An 18,605-nucleotide genomic window follows, 5' to 3' on the forward strand; every position below is an offset into this window, starting at 1 on the left:
ACACAGGCTGAGTACGGCCCTGCAGCAGGACCCCTGGAGCGTGGGGCTGTGGCCGGGGGTGCTGGCAACACGTCCCAACCCCCTGACTCACTGCTCCCGCCGCCGCACCGCTGCAGGGCCGGTGTCAGCCGGGTAGGCCAGAGGGGAGCAGGAAGGAGCCCGGGTTCCCATGCCTGGCCTGGCAGGTATGGTTCAGACTGGGAGGGGGTGGGGGTGCCGCTGTCTGCTCTTGGGGCTGCTGCGGAGCCGTGGTTCTCTGCAGCCCCCGGAGGCAGGACCGACCATGGGCCGTGGCTGCAGTGCGGTGCCGCTGGCGGCTCCCATGGGGATGCTTTGTGGGGCTCAAGGCAGCTCAGCTCAGGAACCGGTTCTGTCTCATGGAGTCCCCAGATCTGGGTGGCGATGGCCAAGGCTGGGCTGGTTCCTGGACCTGCCCCTCCCACGCAGGAGCGACACCCCCACACCAGAGCGTGGCCCCCTTGCCCAGTGCCAGGGGGCTGGGAATGGGATCAGACCCCGGATGGAGCCGAAGAGAATGTGGCCCTGTAGCCCCGTGCAGCCTGGCCAGCTTGGCGGGTGCCCCTCACTCCTGACCAGCTCTGCCAGGGCCCGTGCCGTTGGGGGGGTGCTGCCCATCTGTGGCCCTGGACTCGCTCTGCTCTGCGGGGGCTGCTTGCTGTGTGAGATCCCTATGCCCTGGGCTGGCCTGCGGCGACTGCGCCTGGGTCAGCGGGGGAAGTGGCCCAGCCGCCTGGACCTGGGCTAGGTGGGGGCTGAGGACGCAGGGCTGGCAGTGGAGTCAGTCTCGCAGGGTGCATGAGGACAGCAGGCTGGGGGTTGGCCCAGTGAGCCCTTCCCCCGAGAGGCGCACAGCTGCCTGCCCTGGCCCTGTGCTACGTGGGGCAATAACACCTGCTCTGCTGGCCGGCTGAGTGGCGTCTGCCTGTGGATGGGGGGCGGGGGACTCTGGCGCACCGTCACCCCCTCATTCCTACCCTGCAGCTCGGCTTCCCCAGCTCAGCCGGTGCCCCTCACTCCCAACCCACAGGCCGGCCACCAGGGGGCAGCCCTGCCGCGCGCTTGGAGCTGCACCCGCTCCTGGGCCAGGCCCTGGGGGGTGGGCTGGTGTCCCCTCCCCCACTTGCAGGGGGATTCGAACCCATGTCTCTCCCTGGCGAGGTGCCCTGGGAACTGGCCTAGCTGGAGCCTCCTGGCCCCAGAGCCCCAGTGTGTGACTGGGGCCTTTCAGCCCCCACCCCCAGCGTCCCCTCCCCTGCGAGGGGGGCCTGGGAGCCAGCGAGGCTGTGCCACTGTCCAGCCATAATCCCTGTTTGTTCCACCGTTGGCTTTTCTCAAAGGGCTGGGGGGCTGCTGTGCCCCTCCCGCCAGCGCTGGGTCTGGAGCCAGGCGGCAGGGAGGGGCGACCAGGACAGCCGGGGCCGAGGGTGTCTGCAGGGAGGGAGCAGGGACTAGTGGGTGGAGCTGGAGATACGTACATGCGAGTGGGCCGGACGCCTGGGTTCCTCTGTTCACACAAACCTCATGGGGGCCCAGCCCCTTGGCAGGGCTTGCGCCTGGGCCCCAGGCCCCACTGGTAGAGGCTGGAGAGCCCCATCCCTGAGCCCTCAGGCTGCTTTTCACATCCCACTTCCCAACCTCACTGAAGGCACTGGCCTGCTGCAGCTGGGGCCTGGTCCCCAACTGCCACCATCCCCACCTTGGACTGGTGCCGCGTTTGACCTGGGGGCGGGGGACAGGCAGGGCTGGGAGCAGCACAAGCCAACACCAGCAGCTTCTCTCAGGAGGGCAGGTGGGATGCAGGCTGCCGGGGGGAGGGGGTGGGTGATGGGTGCAGGCTGCTGGGGCATACCAGGGCTGCCTGTGGGAAGGAGAGGTCGGCAGGGTGTAGTGGGGGTGCTGGATGCAGGGGTTGGGGGCTGAAGGTGATGGGCACAGGGGGTGGGGGTGGTAGCTGGGGAGCAGAGCTAGTGTGTTGGGGGTGATTGGTGGGTGTAGTGGGGGTGCTGGGTGCAGGGGTTGGGGGCTGAAGGTGATGGGCCCAGGGGGTGGGGGTGATAGCTGGGGAGCAGAGCTGGCGTGTCGGGGGTGATTGGTGGGGGTGCTGGGTGCAGGGATTGGGGGCTGAAGGTGATGGGCCCAGGGGGTGGGGGTGATAGCTGGGGAGCAGAGCTGGCGTGTCGGGGGTGATTGGTGGGTGTAGTGGGGGTGCTGGGTGCAGGGATTGGGGGCTGAAGGTGATGGGCACAGGGGGTGGGGGTGGTAGCTGGGGAGCAGAGCTAGTGTGTCGGGGGTGATTGATGGGTGTAGTGAGGATGCTGGGTGCAGGGGTTGGGGGCTGAAGGTGATGGGCCCAGGGGGTGGGGGTGATAGCTGGGGAGCAGAGCTGGCGTGTCGGGGGTGATTGGTGGGGGTGCTGGGTGCAGGGATTGGGGGCTGAAGGTGATGGGCGCAGGGGGTGGGGGTGATAGCTGGGGAGCAGAGCTAGTGTGTCGGGGGTGATTGGTGGGGGTGCTGGGTGCAGGGATTGGGGGCTGAAGGTGATGGGCGCAGGGGGTGGGGGTGATAGCTGGGGAGCAGAGCTGGCGTGTCGGGGGTGATTGGTGGGGGTGCTGGGTGCAGGGATTGGGGGCTGAAGGTGATGGGCGCAGGGGGTGGGGGTGATAGCTGGGGAGCAGAGCTAGTGTGTTGGGGGTGATTGGTGGGGGTGCTGGGTGCAGGGATTGGGGGCTGAAGGTGATGGGCCCAGGGGGTGGGGGTGATAGCTGGGGAGCAGAGCTGGCGTGTCGGGGGTGATTGGTGGGTGTAGTGGGGGTGCTGGGTGCAGGGATTGGGGGCTGAAGGTGATGGGCACAGGGGGTGGGGGTGATAGCTGGGGAGCAGAGCTGGCGTGTCGGGGGTGATTGGTGGGGGTGCTGGGTGCAGGGGTTGGGGGCTGAAGGTGATGGGCACAGGGGGTGGGGGTGATAGCTGGGGAGCAGAGCTAGTGTGTCGGGGGTGATTGGTGGGGGTGCTGGGTGCAGGGATTGGGGGCTGAAGGTGATGGGCACAGGGGGTGGGGGTGATAGCTGGGGAGCAGAGCTAGTGTGTTGGGGGTGATTGGTGGGGGTGCTGGGTGCAGGGATTGGGGGCTGAAGGTGATGGGCACAGGGGGTGGGGGTGATAGCTGGGGAGCAGAGCTGGCGTGTCGGGGGTGATTGGTGGGGGTGCTGGGTGCAGGGGTTGGGGGCTGAAGGTGATGGGCCCAGGGGGTGGGGGTGATAGCTGGGGAGCAGAGCTGGCGTGTCGGGGGTGATTGGTGGGGGTGCTGGATGCAGGGATTGGGGGCTGAAGGTGATGGGCCCAGGGGGTGGGGGTGATAGCTGGGGAGCAGAGCTGGCGTGTCGGGGGTGATTGGTGGGGGTGCTGGGTGCAGGGATTGGGGGCTGAAGGTGATGGGCACAGGGGGTGGGGGTGATAGCTGGGGAGCAGAGCTAGTGTGTCGGGGGTGATTGGTGGGGGTGCTGGGTGCAGGGATTGGGGGCTGAAGGTGATGGGCACAGGGGGTGGGGGTGATAGCTGGGGAGCAGAGCTAGTGTGTTGGGGGTGATTGGTGGGGGTGCTGGGTGCAGGGATTGGGGGCTGAAGGTGATGGGCACAGGGGGTGGGGGTGGTAGCTGGGGAGCAGAGCTAGTGTGTCGGGGGTGATTGGTGGGGGTGCTGGGTGCAGGGATTGGGGGCTGAAGGTGATGGGCACGGGGTGGGGGTGATAGCTGGGGAGCAGAGCTAGTGTGTCGGGGGTGATTGATGGGTGTAGTGAGGATGCTGGGTGCAGGGGTTGGGGGCTGAAGGTGATGGGCCCAGGGGGTGGGGGTGATAGCTGGGGAGCAGAGCTAGTGTGTCGGGGGTGATTGGTGGGGGTGCTGGGTGCAGGGATTGGGGGCTGAAGGTGATGGGCACAGGGGGTGGGGGTGGTAGCTGGGGAGCAGAGCTGGCGTGTCAGGGGTGATTGATGGGTTTAGTGGGGGTGCTGGATGCAGGGATTGGGGGCTGAAGGTGATGGGCGCAGGGTGATAGCTGGGGAGCAGAGCTGGCGTGTCGGGGTGATTGATGGGTGTAGTGGGGATGCTGGATGCAGGGATTGGGGGCTGAAGGTGATGGGCACAGGGGGTGGGGGTGATGGGGGCTGGGGGCAGGTGATAGCTGGGGAGCAGAGCTGGAGTGTCGGGGGGTGACTGATGGGTGCAGGGTGTAGTGGGGATGCTGGATGCAGGGATTGGGAGCTGGAGGTGATGGGCGCAGGGTGATAGCTGGGGAGCAGAGCTGGCGTGTTGGGGGTGATTGATGGGTGTAGTGGGGATGCTGGATGCAGGGATTGGGGGCTGAAGGTGATGGGCACAGGGGGTGATGGGGGCTGGGGGTAGCTGGGGAGCAGAGCTGGCGTGTCGGGGGGTGACTGATGGGTGCTGGGGCTGGGGACTGGAGGGGGTGGGGGGGTGATGGGTGCAGGAGACAGGGCAGAGCAGACCGTGGCGGGGGGCCTTGTGACACTGCTGGCTGGGGCGGGTGAGGGTGAGAGGTCGCTGACAGGCTGGCTTGGACCAGGGGTCTCGGGGGGGCCCTGCAGCCCACCCCCCCAACGCCTCTGGCAGCCACGTGCCCGGCTCCCCCGCCCTTGGCCGCCCGCCCCTGCGCCGCCCTGGCAGTGCTGAGCGAGGCACATTCCCAGCTGGGTGGGCGGCTCCGGGGCGCGAGGGGCTGAGTGCGAATGGCCCTGGAGCCGCCTGTGCGTGAGTGGTGCTGGCCCAGCTTCAGGCCGTCCAGCCGGGGTCGGTGCCGAGGCCTGTGCTGCAGGTAGGGTGGCAGTGAGGGGCTCTGCTGCAGCCCAGGGTGGGACTGAAATGCAGCCAGACCCCTGGGCTGCTGCTGGGGCAGGGGACAGGACGTCTGACCTGGGCCCAACCAGGCACCGCTGTGCCCTGGGGACCGGGTCCTGCTGGGGCCTGGCTGGCAGCCCTGAGCTGTCCCGATCGCCTGGGTTCTCCGGCAGCCATGCAGAGCAGGGGCCCATGGGAGCCCCTCTTGCCCCACAGCTGCTTCATGCCCGAGGCTGCGCCCCCAGCCCCACTCGGCAGCGCCGTGCCGCCCTCGCTAGTGCCCGGAGCTGGGCTGGTTGCCATGCCGGCGCCTCGTTGCTAGGTTTCGCTCCGAGCCCGCGTGGGCTGCTGCACGTTGTGCCATAGCTTGTAATTTGCGAGCTTGTTGCATCTCAGGGGGCGATGGGGGGGTCTGAGCCCTGCCCCCCTCGGTGGGTTCATGCAGCTGCGCCCCATCAGCCACATGCACAGGCTGTGCTGGCCCCCCCAACCCCAGAGCTGGGCTAGAACCCAGGAGTCCCAGCTCTAACCACTAGGCAGACGTCCCTCCCTCAGGGTTGCCTCCACCCCAGCCCTTGTCACAGGGGCATCTGCTGAGCTCCCATTACCTGGCAGAGGCCCCATTAACTTGCAGTGACCCCTGGGGCCTCTGGCTGCACTGAACTCTGCCCAGCTGGGCTTGTCGGCAGTGCCACTGGCAGGTATGTGGGGGCAGCCCGGGGTCTGGGGCATCACGTGGGAGAGGGGGCGTCCCCAGCCACCCCCGAGGGGGCCTGGAGAGCTGTGGGCGAGCAGGCAGCATTCAGGGGGTGAAGTGGCAGGTGCTGGGCCAGGGGTGGGGGGGCTGGCTTGGGCGTGCCCGTGATGCCCAGCTGGGGGGGGTGCACAGCTCTGTGCCGGATGCGTGTGAGCACACGCTGCCTGCCTGTCTCCCCGTGTGCACGCTCTGTTCCGGCTGCTGGCACTCCCCCGCCCGCGCACAGAACTGCTCCTCTTGCCGACACAGCCCTGGCGCGGAGCTCCCAGGCTCACCGGCAGCCTGTGGGCACAGGCAGCCCCCACCCCCCCCGCTTGCAGCACACCCGGCTCCTGCTGCTGGACGCGCCAGTCCCCTGGCGCCATGCTGGGCTGCCCAGTGCTGGGGAGTCATGGGCAGCTGGGGGCCCCAGGCCCCAGGCGCCTGCAGATCTGCAAGCGGACGGACCTGCTGGTGCTTGAGATTAATACAGTTTCTTGTTGCAGCCAGGGAAGCGCCATGGACCCGGGGCACCGGCCCGGGCGGGGCACCGGCCCCCCCTGGATCTACCGGAGCATCTCGGGGGAGTACGCGTGAGTCCGGGCCTGTTTCGTTGGATCACTCATCCAGGCGGGGGCAGAGGGCACTGTGAGCCAACTCTCCCTGGGCTCCCTTGAGCAAGCATGGGGCTGCGGGTTGCAAGTGGGGGGGCACCGGCAGGGCTTGGAGGAGTCCAGGGTGGGGCTAGGTGGCGCCTGTGGGTCAGCATCTCCCCTTCCCTGGCATCGCCCCCCCCGGGCCAAGACTTTCTGCCCCCCCCGTCAGTCACCCCACTGCCCGCGAACTCCAGAGCTCCCACAGCCCCAGCCAGGGCGTGTGGGCCCCTCCTGGCAGGCTGGGCCCTGAGCGGGGCTGTTTCTGCCTTGCAGGTGCCTGGAGAAGCACTTTGCCACGGAGCTGTGGCCAGCCCGGTCCCCAGGGCCCTGCACGCGCCAGGACCCCCCGTGGAGCAAGGCCCTGCCCCTGCGCCCGCTGCCCTCTGGCTGCGACCCCCGGGACCTGCAGCACCTGGGGAAAGGGGCAGGAGGAGACCAGGCTGTCCCCCACAAGAGGAAGCCCAGAGGCAGCTCGGAGAGCAGGCGGCACCTGGGCTGGGCAGCACCCCCAGAGAGGCTGGGGCAGGGGGCCTGGACTGGCTGTGCAGGCGGGAGGCAGCTGGCGGAGGGCCCCCTCCCAGCTGGGCCCCCCAGCTACGAGACCCACATGCTGAGGCGGCTCCGGGCAGGGCCAGCTGGGCACAAGCCCAGTGAGCGGCAGCCCCCTCCCTACATCTCTCCCCCGGCCTACGACGGGCCTCACCGCACCCTCCCTGCCAAGCGGCCCCGCGCCACCCCCAAGCCGCCAGCTGCGAAGCGAGGCCGGGCAGCGCCCCCCAGGAAAAGCCCCCCCACGGGCAGCCTAGATCCCACCCACAGCTCAGGCATCCCCTGCCAGTGGCTGCCCAGGCCCCCTCGGGAGCTCCTGGGTGGTTGGACCTATCACGCCGGGTCGGGCTCCCTGGGGCGCTGCACTGGAGGGGGGCCCACCTGCCCCAGACTGGGGGGGGCCGCACGGTGCCCGGCCCGGGGCCACTCGGCCGAGTCACTCTTCTGCCCTTTGCCCAGCCTGGCGGGCGGCAGCCACACTCTGCCCCGGGCCACGGGGGGCACTGCCAAGGCCCCCGGCTGGGACGCTGCAGGGCCTATCTCTGCCCCAGGCTGGCAGCGCCTCCCCATGGGCTGGGGCTTTGGCTATGCACCCAGCCCTGCAGGTGGCGCCAGGAGCAGGCCTGTGGAGGGCGGGGGGCCGAGGGGCCGGGAAGGGCGTGGGGCACCACCCTCTCCCCGCCCCATGCCAAAGGCGCCCAGCCAGCGCCCCCCAGCCAAAGGCCGAAGCCAGGCGGGGGGCGTGTTTGTGATTGACGCCACCTGCGTGGTGATTCGGGCCGAGTACATCCCACCCCCCCAGCGGGAACAGGTGAGGCTCCTGGGGTCCCCCCTGCCTCGGGACCCAGCCTCTCCAGGCCACAGGCTGCCCCTGACCCACCAGCCCCACACAGGGAACTCTGAGCTGGCAGCGGAGCCCCCACCCACTTCCCCTGGCCACAGCTCCCTGGGGGAGGGGGCAGCCAGCATTGTAGGGCTCCAGGCTGCTGAGCTGGGCCTGGGGGAGCCTCAGGGGGCCGGTGTCCGGCAAGAGCCCCCTAAGTGCTGGGGCCAGCGGGCAGGAGAGGTCCCCCCTGGCAGCCTGGAGCCACTGACCAGGGACTCCACAGCGCATGGGCTGCCCAGCCAGGCCCCTTCCCCCGCGGAGCTGCCTGGGCCTCTGGGGGGCAGGGAGACCCCCATGGAGCCCCTGGAGCCTGGCGCCAAGCCTCACACAGAGCCACCTGGGTCCTTGGGGGGCAGGGAGACCCCTATGAGGGCCCTGGGCGTTGGTGCCAAGCCCCCCACGGAGCCAGGCCCATATTGCGGTAGGGAGGCTGCCAGAGACAATGAGACACGGGCCCTGCCCCTCCCGGCCCAGCCCTGCGCCCAGCGCCCGGCCTCGTGCGCCCGTGACCTGCGGGAGGCTGTGTCCCGCATCCGCCGCCACACGGCGCCCGACTCTGACACGGACGAGGAGCCCGAGGGCCTGGCCCTGCCCAGCCCCATGGCCCCGCGGGCGGCCCAGGCCTACAGCAGCAGCAGCGGGGACAGCAGCGACTCTGAGGCCACCATCATCCCTGCCGGCGAGGGGGGCCCCCCAGGGTGGTGGCGGGACCCAGCCTAGAGGGTGGGGTGCCAGGACAAGAGGCCCAGGGGGTTGGAGCTGGGCAGAGCCTCAGAGCCCAGAAGGGGTGAGGGTAAGAGGGTCCCTGCCCCTCTCCTGTGCCCTGTGTCTCCCCTCACTCATGGGTCCCTGCAGCGTGGGCTCAGGTGGGGCCCCAGGAGAGGGTGGGGCCTGGGCGAGCAACCCATGGGGGCAGGGCTTCTTAGGGCTGTGGCTGTGCTGGACAAGCCCAATACCCGTTATTTTAGGGGGACAAAGCTGATCCCCTAGAAAGGCTCACCCCAAAGTGACCCTGTGAGCCCCAGCCCAGCCAGGCGGCAGTGGGAGCACAGAGCTCTGGCTGGAGGGAGGGCACCGTCCTAGGCCCTGCTGGGACTTGCCGGCTGGGCTCCCTGTTGCCCCCGGTGTAGTCGGGGTGGGGCACCCACTTGTGCCACTTGGACCCCAGACCCTGGCAGCGCCCCCCGGGTTTTCATCATTCGCTGCCCCTGCGGCTTTGCACCCAGGACGGCTGCCCGGCTCCCCAGGCCTCAGCACCCCTGGGTGGGCAGCCTGGGCTGGCTGTGAGCGCGACCTGCTGTCACGTGTTCTGCAGCCAAATAAACGCCCTGGGCGCCTCTGCCCCGGCCTGTGTCTGCGAGTCATCAGCGGCCTGCGGGCTCCGCCCCAGAGCTGGCTGCATTTCATACGTCGGGCTCCCGGGAAAGAGAAACACGTGACCGGTAACACTGGGGCGCTGGAGCGCGGGGGGGTGGGGGGAGAGGCTCAGCCCCGGCATCGAGAGAGTGGAGGCGGGAACCCCCAACACCCCACAAACGGGGCGGTGTCTGGAGCGTCCTCTCCCTGAGCCTCCACCAGGGGGCGCGGCGCACCCACTTTTCAGCCCCAGCTAACAGCCGCCGCGCTGTGGGGCTGGGGAGGCCCAGGCACCCCACCCCCAAACCTGTATTCATAGCGTGAGTCTGTGGAGGCCAGGAGAGAACCCAGGAGTCCTGGCTCCCAGGCCCCTGCTCTAACCACCAGCCCCCGCTGCCCTCCCCCCCACAGCTGTGTGGCTTCGACGCTAGGGGGGGCGCGGCCCTTGGCAAAGCCCCGGAGAGCGCAAGTCCTGCCCCAGCCTTGGGCTTGGGCCGCGGTTGAGGTCTCTGACTGGTGGGGGGGGGGGGGGTTTGCTTCTGGGACTCCAGTGAGTGAGTCACGGGGGGGGGGGCGGCAGCAAGGCCCCCCCGCTGGGACAGCCCCCACCTGTTACTCATGCTGCCCGTGGGGGGAGGATCCCCCAGCTGGAAAGAAAACAAACCGCACAGCCAGTGTCTCCAATTTGCACGTTATTTAAAACCAGCTGCTCCCCCTCGCCGGCCTGGCCTGAGCAGCGCTCCAGCCGCGCACAGACAGGCTGGGCAGCCATGGGCCAGCAGTCCTGCCTCCCACACCCCCCCGCTCTAACCACTAGACCCTACTCCCTGGGGAACCCAGGAGCCCTGTCTCCCAGCCCCCCAACTCTAACCACTAGACCCCACTCCCTTCCTGTAATTGGGAATAGAAGCCAGGTGTCCTAGGCCTACTCCCACATCACCTGCCCTTTCCAGTCCCAGACCCCACCCCGCAGGTCCTGAGTCCCTTGGCCCCAAGGCTTACCCTCTCACCCCAGATTCCTGCCTCCCTGGGGCTTGGGGCCAGGACATGTCTGTTGATGCCCTTTCACTCACCCCATCCCAGGAGGCAGCCTGCCGGTGCCCCCCCCCAACCCCCGGCCCACATTCCGGACAGGGTGAGCTCGGGCTGAGTCAGCCGGGTAAATATAACCCCCAGCGCGGGACCCTGCTGCCGGCCACTCACACTTTCCTTTTTTAAGGCGCCTTTTCGAGGTGGGCTCCACCCATGAACACGAAGGCCTGGCAGCAGTCACCCTCCCGCCCCTGCCGGGCCAGCCCAGCCCTATTTCAGGCCTGCCCTGCCTCCCGTGCCTGGGTGCCTTTTAAAGGGACCTGGCAGGTGAACCCCCTGCCTCGCCCCCAGGTGGAGTGCACCCTGCCACAGTAAGCACAGGGCTCCTCTGCTCACCCACAGCTCTCTGGGTGCCTGGGACCCCACTGCCCCTTCCAGATGCCCAGGGAGAGCTGGGAACTCTGGCCCAGTTGTCTGCTCCTGGCACCACCCAGGCTGGCGATCCCAGACGGTGACCCTGGCTGCCAGGGCCTGGGAGCCCCACGTGCCTGAGAGCCAGGGAAAGCCAAAGGTGCTGCCTGTGCCCAGCAGCCAGAGGCTGCCCCCATGGTCTGGCCTCTGCGCCCCCCCCATGCACACTCCCACCTTCATCTTCCCACAGGCCCGGGCTCTGACACAGGAAAAGCTCTGTGCCCCCGGGCTGGCGTGTCCCAGCGTGTCTCCTCTGCTGCCCACTGGGGCTGCCCACCTCGGCACGCAGTGTGGACAAGCCCTGCTGGGACAGCTGCAGTGGACGCTCGGGCTGTGGTGCGCATTGGCTGTTGAGGGGGGCGTCTGGCAGAGCCAGGGCCCCCATGTACAAGGAGCTGTACCTAGAAAGGGTCTGAGTCCTGCATTGCAGTGCCCCCTCCCCGCATCCCGGCTGGGGTCACTGGCCCCAGGGCAGAATGCAAAGCCCGGTGGTAGCAGTTTGAACCCCATGGTGCAGGGTGATGTGTTCGCATGCCCAGATGCCAGGGGCTGTGCAGCAGCTGTGGGGCTGGGGCTGAGATGGCAGGGCCTGAGGTCCCAGGGTGTCGTGGTGCCATGGGCCCCACCTTGAGCCCTGCCCCTGGGCAGAGCTGAGCCTCCCTGAGAACCAGGGTCACTTGGGAGACCCCCAGCCTCCACTGATGGGAGCCCAGCTAGCAAGCGGGGGCTGGGGGCTGCCCAGGGACAGGTGGGGTTGCGTGGGCTGCAGCTCTTTCCCCCTTGGCTCATCTGCCAGCCCAGGGTGGGTCCTCCGATACCTGGAGTGAGCTGAGACCCACCAAACTCGACTCATAGCACCATCAGATGGAAAACCTGCTAGAGCTGCTGACCGAGGCCTGGACTGGGCCAGCCACAGAAAGCTCCCATCACGCGGTGTGTGTGTGCACACACGTTGCTGGGTGAGTCATTACATGAGTGTGTACACATATTGGTGTGCAAGTCACTACGTGTGTGTGCTCATGGATTTTGTGTGTGTGCACACGGTGGTGGTGTGTGCCTGTCACTAGCGGGATGTGCATGGATCGCATATTTGGATGTGTGTGTGTACGCGCTCATGGCTGTGTGTGAATGTGGGGGGGTAGGTTTGTGCATGTGACCCACCGTGTGGTGCTGCGGGGTCACACAAGACCCTGGCTGAGATAGGGGCTGACTAGCTCTGCCCTTGTCTCTGCGAGCAGGCCTGGACCTGCAGGCTCCCCTGACCCCGCCATGGTGGTGGGGGTGAACCAGCGGCAGTGCCCACAGGTGGGCTGGGCGAGCTGCCCAGGGCCCCAGCCATGCAGCCTCTGACTGTGCCGGGTGACACAGGAGCTGCCCGCGCTGGCTGGCAGACCTGCAATTAGCACAGATCTCAGCGTGACCACAAGCCCCAAATTACAGCCGGGGGCCTCTCGTCTGGGATGCCCGGGGCAGCGCAGCGTCACCGGACGGCCTCTGCAGAGCAGCGTCTGCCGCATTTCCACTGCAGTCCCCCCAGGTGGGAACCCTCCTTCCCGGGGGGGGCAACCACGGGCCAGCAAGAGAGACCCAGTACAGCTGCACCTTCTGCCATGGGGCAGAGGAAGGGGCCTCTGGGCCCCACTGTACTCTTGGCCCGTCCAGACTGGCACGTCCCCGCTGGCCCAAAGCCTGGGCTCCCCCAAAGGGAAAGGTCCCAGGTGCCAGGAGGAGTCTCCTGCATGTTCACTGAGGGGGAGCCCAGGCCACCCCAAGTGTCCGGGCCCAGCCATTGGCAGCCCAACCCCAGGTGGGGGAAATGGCCATCCCAGGCAATATGGGGGCGAGTGGGACAGGGGTGCCCCCATCCCCTGGTTGTGCCATTTGATGTGACCGGGGCAGCCACTGTGTGCTGAATTTCTAAACACACAAAAAGCCCCACAGCCCCTTGGGTAACTAACATCCTGCCCCCTCCCAGCCAGTGCTCCTGCCCCATCCCCACGGCGCCCCCTGCTGGGCCCTCCCCACCACGGAATTCCCACCTCCCCCACAGCGCCCCCTGCTGGGAGCTGCCCCTGGAATTCCCGCCTGCCCCCCATGGCACCCCCTGCTGGGAGCTGCCCGCCCCCAGTCCATGCTGCTGCCCTGCCCCCGACAGTGTCCTTTGCTGGGTGCGGCCAGGGCTGGACGAGCAGGGAGCTCCCCTGCAGCCTGCCCTCCTGCCCCGCCCCCAGCACCCCATGCTGGCCCTGTGCTCTGCTCGCTGCTCTCTGGCAGGGGCTGTCTTTCATCCTGGCTCTCTGCGGTACAGAGACTAGCGGGGGGGGGCCCAGCTAGCCGAGGGGGAGATGAGGTGTTCTGTGGTGAGACGGGAAGGGGGGATCCAGATGTGAAATTGCTGCCCGCAGAGGCGCGGGGCCACCGCCGCAGGAGCTCCTGAGTCACAGCAGGCGGCCGCCCGCCCTGTTCCTGTGACGCCCCGGGCTGGCCTGGCAGTCTGCTTCCAATCTGCCTGGCGCAGCCTGCAGGACAGCCCGGCAGCCACAGGCCTCCCTCGCCGTCTGGGAGCAGGGAGAGGAGCTGAGCTGGGCTGGGTCTTAGCTGCCTTCCAGAGCCCGGAGATGGGCGAGAGCCCCCCACCCCATCTCCCGGCCGAGGCCCAGGCCCCCACCCCCACCCCACTGGCCCAGGCCCAGCCCTCCCCTGCTTGGAGTGGCTCTGCCCTGAGCGCGCCAGGGCGGCTCCTTCCCAGCAGGGCCCAGCCTGCAATCTGGCCCTGATTACGGGAAGGTCGTGTTGTCGCTGCTGCCGCTGCTGCGATCCCCAGCTGGGGCACACTGGGGTTGCTGCCAGGTGCTGACGGGGTGGGAACCACAGCAGGGCTTACCCCCTACCCCAGGAAGTTGGGCCATTCCCTATGGCATGCATGGGCACGTCTGTGCATGCTCTTGCATGTGCCTGTGTGTTCACTCTCCTGTGTGCACACACTTGCCTGTGCAGGCTTGCGCTTGTGTGTGCACGTGTGCCCATATATGTGCATGTGCCAGTGTTTACTCTCTTGTGTGCTTGGGTGCACTGGTGTGTGCCTGTGTGCACATGTGTGTGCATGCACATTGCCAGGCTTAGCACTCCCTTGTGTGTCCATGAACGATGCACTCTGGCTGTAATGAGTCTTGGAGCTTGGGGTCCCAGCCAGCACTAGCTTTGGGAGCTGGCTGGGGATAGGGCCTGGCCCCAGCTCCGCACTGCTTCCCTGCAGGCTGGAGCAGTTCACCAGGCCCGGCCTCCTCCCTGCAGTCCCCAGCTCTGGGAGCCCCGACCGCCTGCCCCGCTGGCCACACAAGCTGGGGGCAGGGCAGGGCAGGGCCGGGCTTGGCCTCTCGCTGACCTGCCCAGCGCGAGCAAGCGGCTCCCACGAGTGAGCGGCACGCCCGGGGCTCCGGCTTGCCACAGCTGGGAACAGCTGCTTGCTCAACCACAGCCACCCTCTGAGCCTGAGGCTCGCTCCCAGCCCCACCCTGCCGGCCACCAGGCCTCGGCCACAGCAGGGAGCCAGCCGGGCCCTTGTGGGGGTGCTGGGTGCAGGGCTAGCTGAGTGCTGGAAGATGGGGTGCAGGGATAGCTGTGGGATGGGGTGCAGGGATAGCTGGGGGATGACTGCAGGGCTAGCTGGATGCTGGAAGATGGGGTGCACGGATAGCTGGGGGATGGGGGTATGTTGGGTGGGGAGGGAGCTGGGTGCAGGGATCACTGAGTGCCAGGCTGGGGACAGGGCCCAGGAATCGCTGGGTACCAGGCTGGGGAGGGATACTGGATACAGGTCCAGGCTGTATGCTGAGCGCCAGCCAGGGGGCAGGGTGCTGTGGGGTGCCGCTGGAGAAGCCCTGGCTGCCAGCCCACCACAAGCATTGTTTGCTCTGGTCTCAGTCTGCCTGCTTGTCGTGCACAAGGGGCCAGGGTGCAGGGCCTGGGGCTGGTGGGGCAGTGAAGCCTGGGGGGTGCTGGTGACATGGGAGCTGATGGGGGTTGGCTGTACCCCCCGAGCTGTCGGCACATGACATAACCCTTGTTAAAGTTGCATTGGAATTGCTGGCGTGCCCTGCAGCGTTGCCCGGGAGAGCTGATTCCTGCCTGAGAGCGGATGGGGCAGCCGGCCCCTTCTGTGTGGGGCCCAGCTGGGGCTGACCTGGTGAGGTGGAGCCAGCCCTGGTGCTGAGCATGGGGCAGCAGTGCTGGGGCTGCACCAAGCAGTTGTGTGTGCTGGTGCCTAGGCCATGGTGACTGGGTGGGGGGCTCTGGGAGACACCCCATGGCCCACGGACAGCCCCTCCCCAGCCATTCAAACCCAGGCTGGGGGAAGCCCAGGGCACTCAGGGACACCTGTTTGGAACGTGCCCAACCTGCCCCTGCCGCACCAAGCTGCCCTTTTCCCCCACAAGGCAGGGGATGGGGGTCCTGCTGGGCCAGCCCTGTCTCCAACCCCCCCCTCCCCGCCTCTCCCCATGCTGCAGCTGGTGCCTCTGCTCAGCATCAGGCTGGGAAAAGCTTCCGCTTTGGTAGCATGAGCTTCCTCAGGGCAGTGCCCTCTGGAGGCCCCAGGGCTGTGAGCTTCCTCAGGGCAGTGGCATGTGGGTGCACATATCCGTGGGGGGAGGAGTGTGAGTACACACTTGGGCAGGCCTGCAAGCTTATGCCAGGTCCTCCTGGAGCTGAGCATTCTGCAGCTGGCCCAGCCTGGCCACGGTTTCCCCTGCAGCACCGGCCTCTCTGCTGTGTGGGGCACCAGGGCAGGGACAGCCGGCAGGGCAGATGGGAGGACCTTGGAGGGGTGGGGGGGGGCATGGGCACTCCTTTCCCTGCCCCCATTCAGGCCATGATGCGTGAGCCATGGGGTGGCACTGGCAGGCCTGGGTCTGTTCTCAGCCTCCTTCTGCTCCCCCACCTCCCTCCATGGGGCTGGCCGGGCCAGCTGGGGGGTCGGGGCTGCTCTCGGCAGCTGGGAACGGGAGCTCAGGGGGACGGGGAAAGCAGGTGCTGGGGCTGTGACAATAATCCCCTCCCTCACTGGCCCCTGTCCCCCACGGCTGGGAGCTCCCCACGCTGGGCATCAGCCTTCGGGGTGGGCAGAAGTGGGGTTGCTGGCCAGGACGGGGGGGCAGCAGCGGTTGGGAGTGGGGAGGAGAAGGGCAAATAACGGAGGGGCTCGGGCGAGGCCGGTCTGTCCTTGCAGCTGCACTGGGGCCAGGGCGCAGGCGGGCCTCTGCGGCGCAGTACCCGCGGATGGCCACAAGATGTCGCCGTGCAGTAGCCCAGCCCAGCCCAGCCCCTCCTGGCCCGGGGGCTGCCCCGGGAACTGGGGGGCGCTCACCCCTTGCAGGGGAGAGGCGCAGGCTGGAGAATCGTGGGCTGGGCCCTGCCCTGGAGCTGCGGACCCTGAACCCCTGGGGTACCGAAGGGGGCGTATGGGGACTCATTGCCCTGGCGGGTGGCGTTCCTGGTGTGCTGCGGTAACGCCGGGCGGTGCCTCAGTTTCCCCGGGCACAGCGCCGGGGCGCAGCCGGACAGGGGGGGGCGGCGTGAGGCCTCCAGGGCCTTTGTCTCCCAGGCACCCCGTGACCCCTTTGTTCCCCACACAGGTCAAAGGGGAGGGGGGGCAGGGCTGGTCTGACTGCGAACGGGGTTGCTGGGCCCGGCTCGGGGACCCCCCGCCCCTCTCCCCAAGACCGATGGTTCTGAGGCTCTTGGGCCCGGTGCTGACAAGTCTGAGCCGCGCCGGGTCCCCGTCGTCCCGTGACCCCCGTTCTCCCCCCAGGGAGAGCCGCCTCCGCCTGCGCGGGGTGGGGCGGGAACCCCCCAGGCCGTGACACCGGGGAGAACCAGCGGCCTGGGCCCCCGCCCCGAGATGCCGCCTGGGCTGCGGGAGCTAAGCCGGGGGGGCGCGGCCGGACAGCGGCGTTGCCGGGGCGCTGGAGCCCAGCCAGCGACCCTCCCTCGGTGCCACTGGCGGTAATAGGCGCCGGCTTAGCGGCTGCTCCGCTGCTGGACAAGGCCCGGAGCCGCCCGGCCGGGCCGGTGGTGCCCCCGGGCGCCTCTTTGTTTCCTGCGGGCCCCGCTCCCCTGCGCGCCGCGGATTAGCGCCGGGCCGGGCCCTGTTGCCGGGGCGCTGGGCCCGCGGGGCCGGGAATGCCCCAGGGCGGGGAAGCGGCGGGGCCTGACCGGGTCCCCGCCCGCAGCACTAGGAGTTAATTAGACGCCAGGCGGGGGGCGACTTCCGAGGCTCACGGGGGCCCGGCTGCGTCGAGCGGGGTGTTCCCACCGCAGCCCCCAGAGCCAGGACTCAGCCGCCCCTCCCCCGCCCTGGGACACCGGTCCCGATCCGGGCACCCGCCGGGGGGGGGGGGGGCTGCTTGGCCTGAGCCCCTCGGGGAACGGGGGGGATCTGCTTTGCGGGGGAGCCGCCGGGGGCCGCTTCCCCGCGGCTGCGAGCAGCCCCCTCTGGGCCGGAGTGCGGCAGCGGTTTGGTTACAGCGAGGGGCTGGGGCAGAGAGGAGCCCGCGGGGCGCAGGCACGTGGCTGGTCCGTCTGATAGGCAGGCGCCCCCCCACGTGCCCCCCACTCCGCGCAGGGACAGGTCGCCACCGGCTTGGGAGAGAGCAGGCGCAACAGCCGCCCCCCCCCCCCCCCCGCGCCCCCATGGCAGGCGCCTTTCACCCACCCCCCGCAATGGGCTCCCTGTACTGGCTGGCCCGGAGGACCCCCCCCCCACGCCAGGCCGACAGGAGGCGCTCGCCGCCCGGCTTCGCTCCGCCCCCCGTGGCGCAGCGTGGAGGTCACACGGCGCGTGCAACACCAGCGCACACGACTGAGCGGCAGCGTCTCCGCCCGCGGTCAGGGCCAAGGGGTGCGGATGGCGGGGCGCGAGTGCGCTTCACAGTCGGGGCCGGGGGCGGACGCGCTATTTAAAGCCGCCGGTGTATTAAAAGCCCAGGTAATTTGCAGCCTGCAGCGGGCGCGCAGCTCTCCGGGGCTTCGGCTGCGAAAGGGGCGTTGCGGCCCGGCCCGGCCCGGCCCGGGGATCCCGCTGGAAAAACTGAGTCCCGCCGTGCCCGGGGGTGTCGCGTCCCGCTGCCCGCCACGCGGCTATTTCCAGGCCCGGGTGGAATGGAGGCCGGCGTGAGCTGGTGCAGGGGCCCTGGCTGGCATTGCACGCCAGGCAGTGTAAGTTGGTGCACAGGCCTTAGCCGGCATTGCACATTGGGCAGCATGAGGTGGCGCAGGAGCCTTGGCCGGCATTGCACACCAGGCAGCGTGAGGTGGCGCAGGGGCCTTGGCCGGCATTGCACACCAGGCAGCGTGAGGTGGCGCAGGGGCCTTGGCCGGCATTGCACACCAGGCAGCGTGAGGTGGCGCAGGGGCCTTGGCCGGCATTGCACTCCAGGCAGCGTGAGGTGACGCAGGGGCCTTGGCCGGCATTGCACTCCAGGCAGCGTGAGGTGGTGCAGGGGCCTTGGCCGGTATTGCACACCAGGCAGTGTGAGCTGGTGCAGGGGCCTTGGCCAGCATTGCACACCAGGCAGCGTGAGCTGGTGCAGGGGCCTTGGCCAGCATTGCCGGGCCAATTCTTCAGACTCTAACATCTAGAGGTTTATTAGTAAGAGAACAGGATGGGAGCAGAATTGTTAAGGCACTCACATTACATACTCCAGTCACAAAGTTCTTGTGCAGAGCCGCAGCATATGGAATAAACTGTTATGTTAAACATCCCTGGGGCTTGTCCTGTGTTTGGACAGCTCAGCTCTTGGCAGAGATGCTCCTGAAGTGAGGAGCTTCACTGATGACTGAGATGGAGGAACCTCAGGGCCCCCTTTATCCCCTTGGAGGGATTTCCGTTGTTCCTCCCTGTGTAGGAGCAGGTCTGAGATGGAGCCTGTCGCCTGGGCAGGTCGCCTGTCCATGAGGAGAGCTGTGGCCTCTTTGTTCAGTTGCCTGTTCACAGCCAAACTCCTCAGATGTGGCCTGGAACCTGAGGATGCTCTTTGTTGGTCACA

At 68.3% G+C, this 18,605-nt stretch overlaps 1 protein-coding gene across 1 annotated transcript; it reads left to right on the top strand.

The window, feature by feature from the left end:
* The first annotated feature begins 6,126 nt into the window (after window positions 1–6,126).
* Window positions 6,127–9,017, top strand: DDN (dendrin). Its single transcript, XM_074980096.1, has 2 exons — window positions 6,127–6,203; window positions 6,540–9,017. The coding sequence occupies exons 1-2, from the start codon at window positions 6,130–6,132 to the stop codon at window positions 8,419–8,421; spliced, it is 1,956 nt and encodes a 651-aa protein (XP_074836197.1). The 5' UTR covers window positions 6,127–6,129; the 3' UTR covers window positions 8,422–9,017.
* Window positions 9,018–18,605: the final 9,588 nt, after the last annotated feature.

This window comes from Carettochelys insculpta, chromosome 29 (genome assembly GCF_033958435.1).
Source record: "Carettochelys insculpta isolate YL-2023 chromosome 29, ASM3395843v1, whole genome shotgun sequence".
Taxonomy (NCBI): domain Eukaryota; kingdom Metazoa; phylum Chordata; order Testudines; family Carettochelyidae; genus Carettochelys; species Carettochelys insculpta.

Bases quoted from the DNA above. Each gene is read 5' to 3' on its own strand.
- DDN (XM_074980096.1), top strand. From the start codon at position 6,130: ATGGACCCGGGGCACCGGCCCGGGCGGGGCACCGGCCCCCCCTGGATC. The intron at 6,204-6,539 runs GTGAGTCCGGGC...TCTGCCTTGCAG, and splicing joins AGCATCTCGGGGGAGTACGC to GTGCCTGGAGAAGCACTTTG.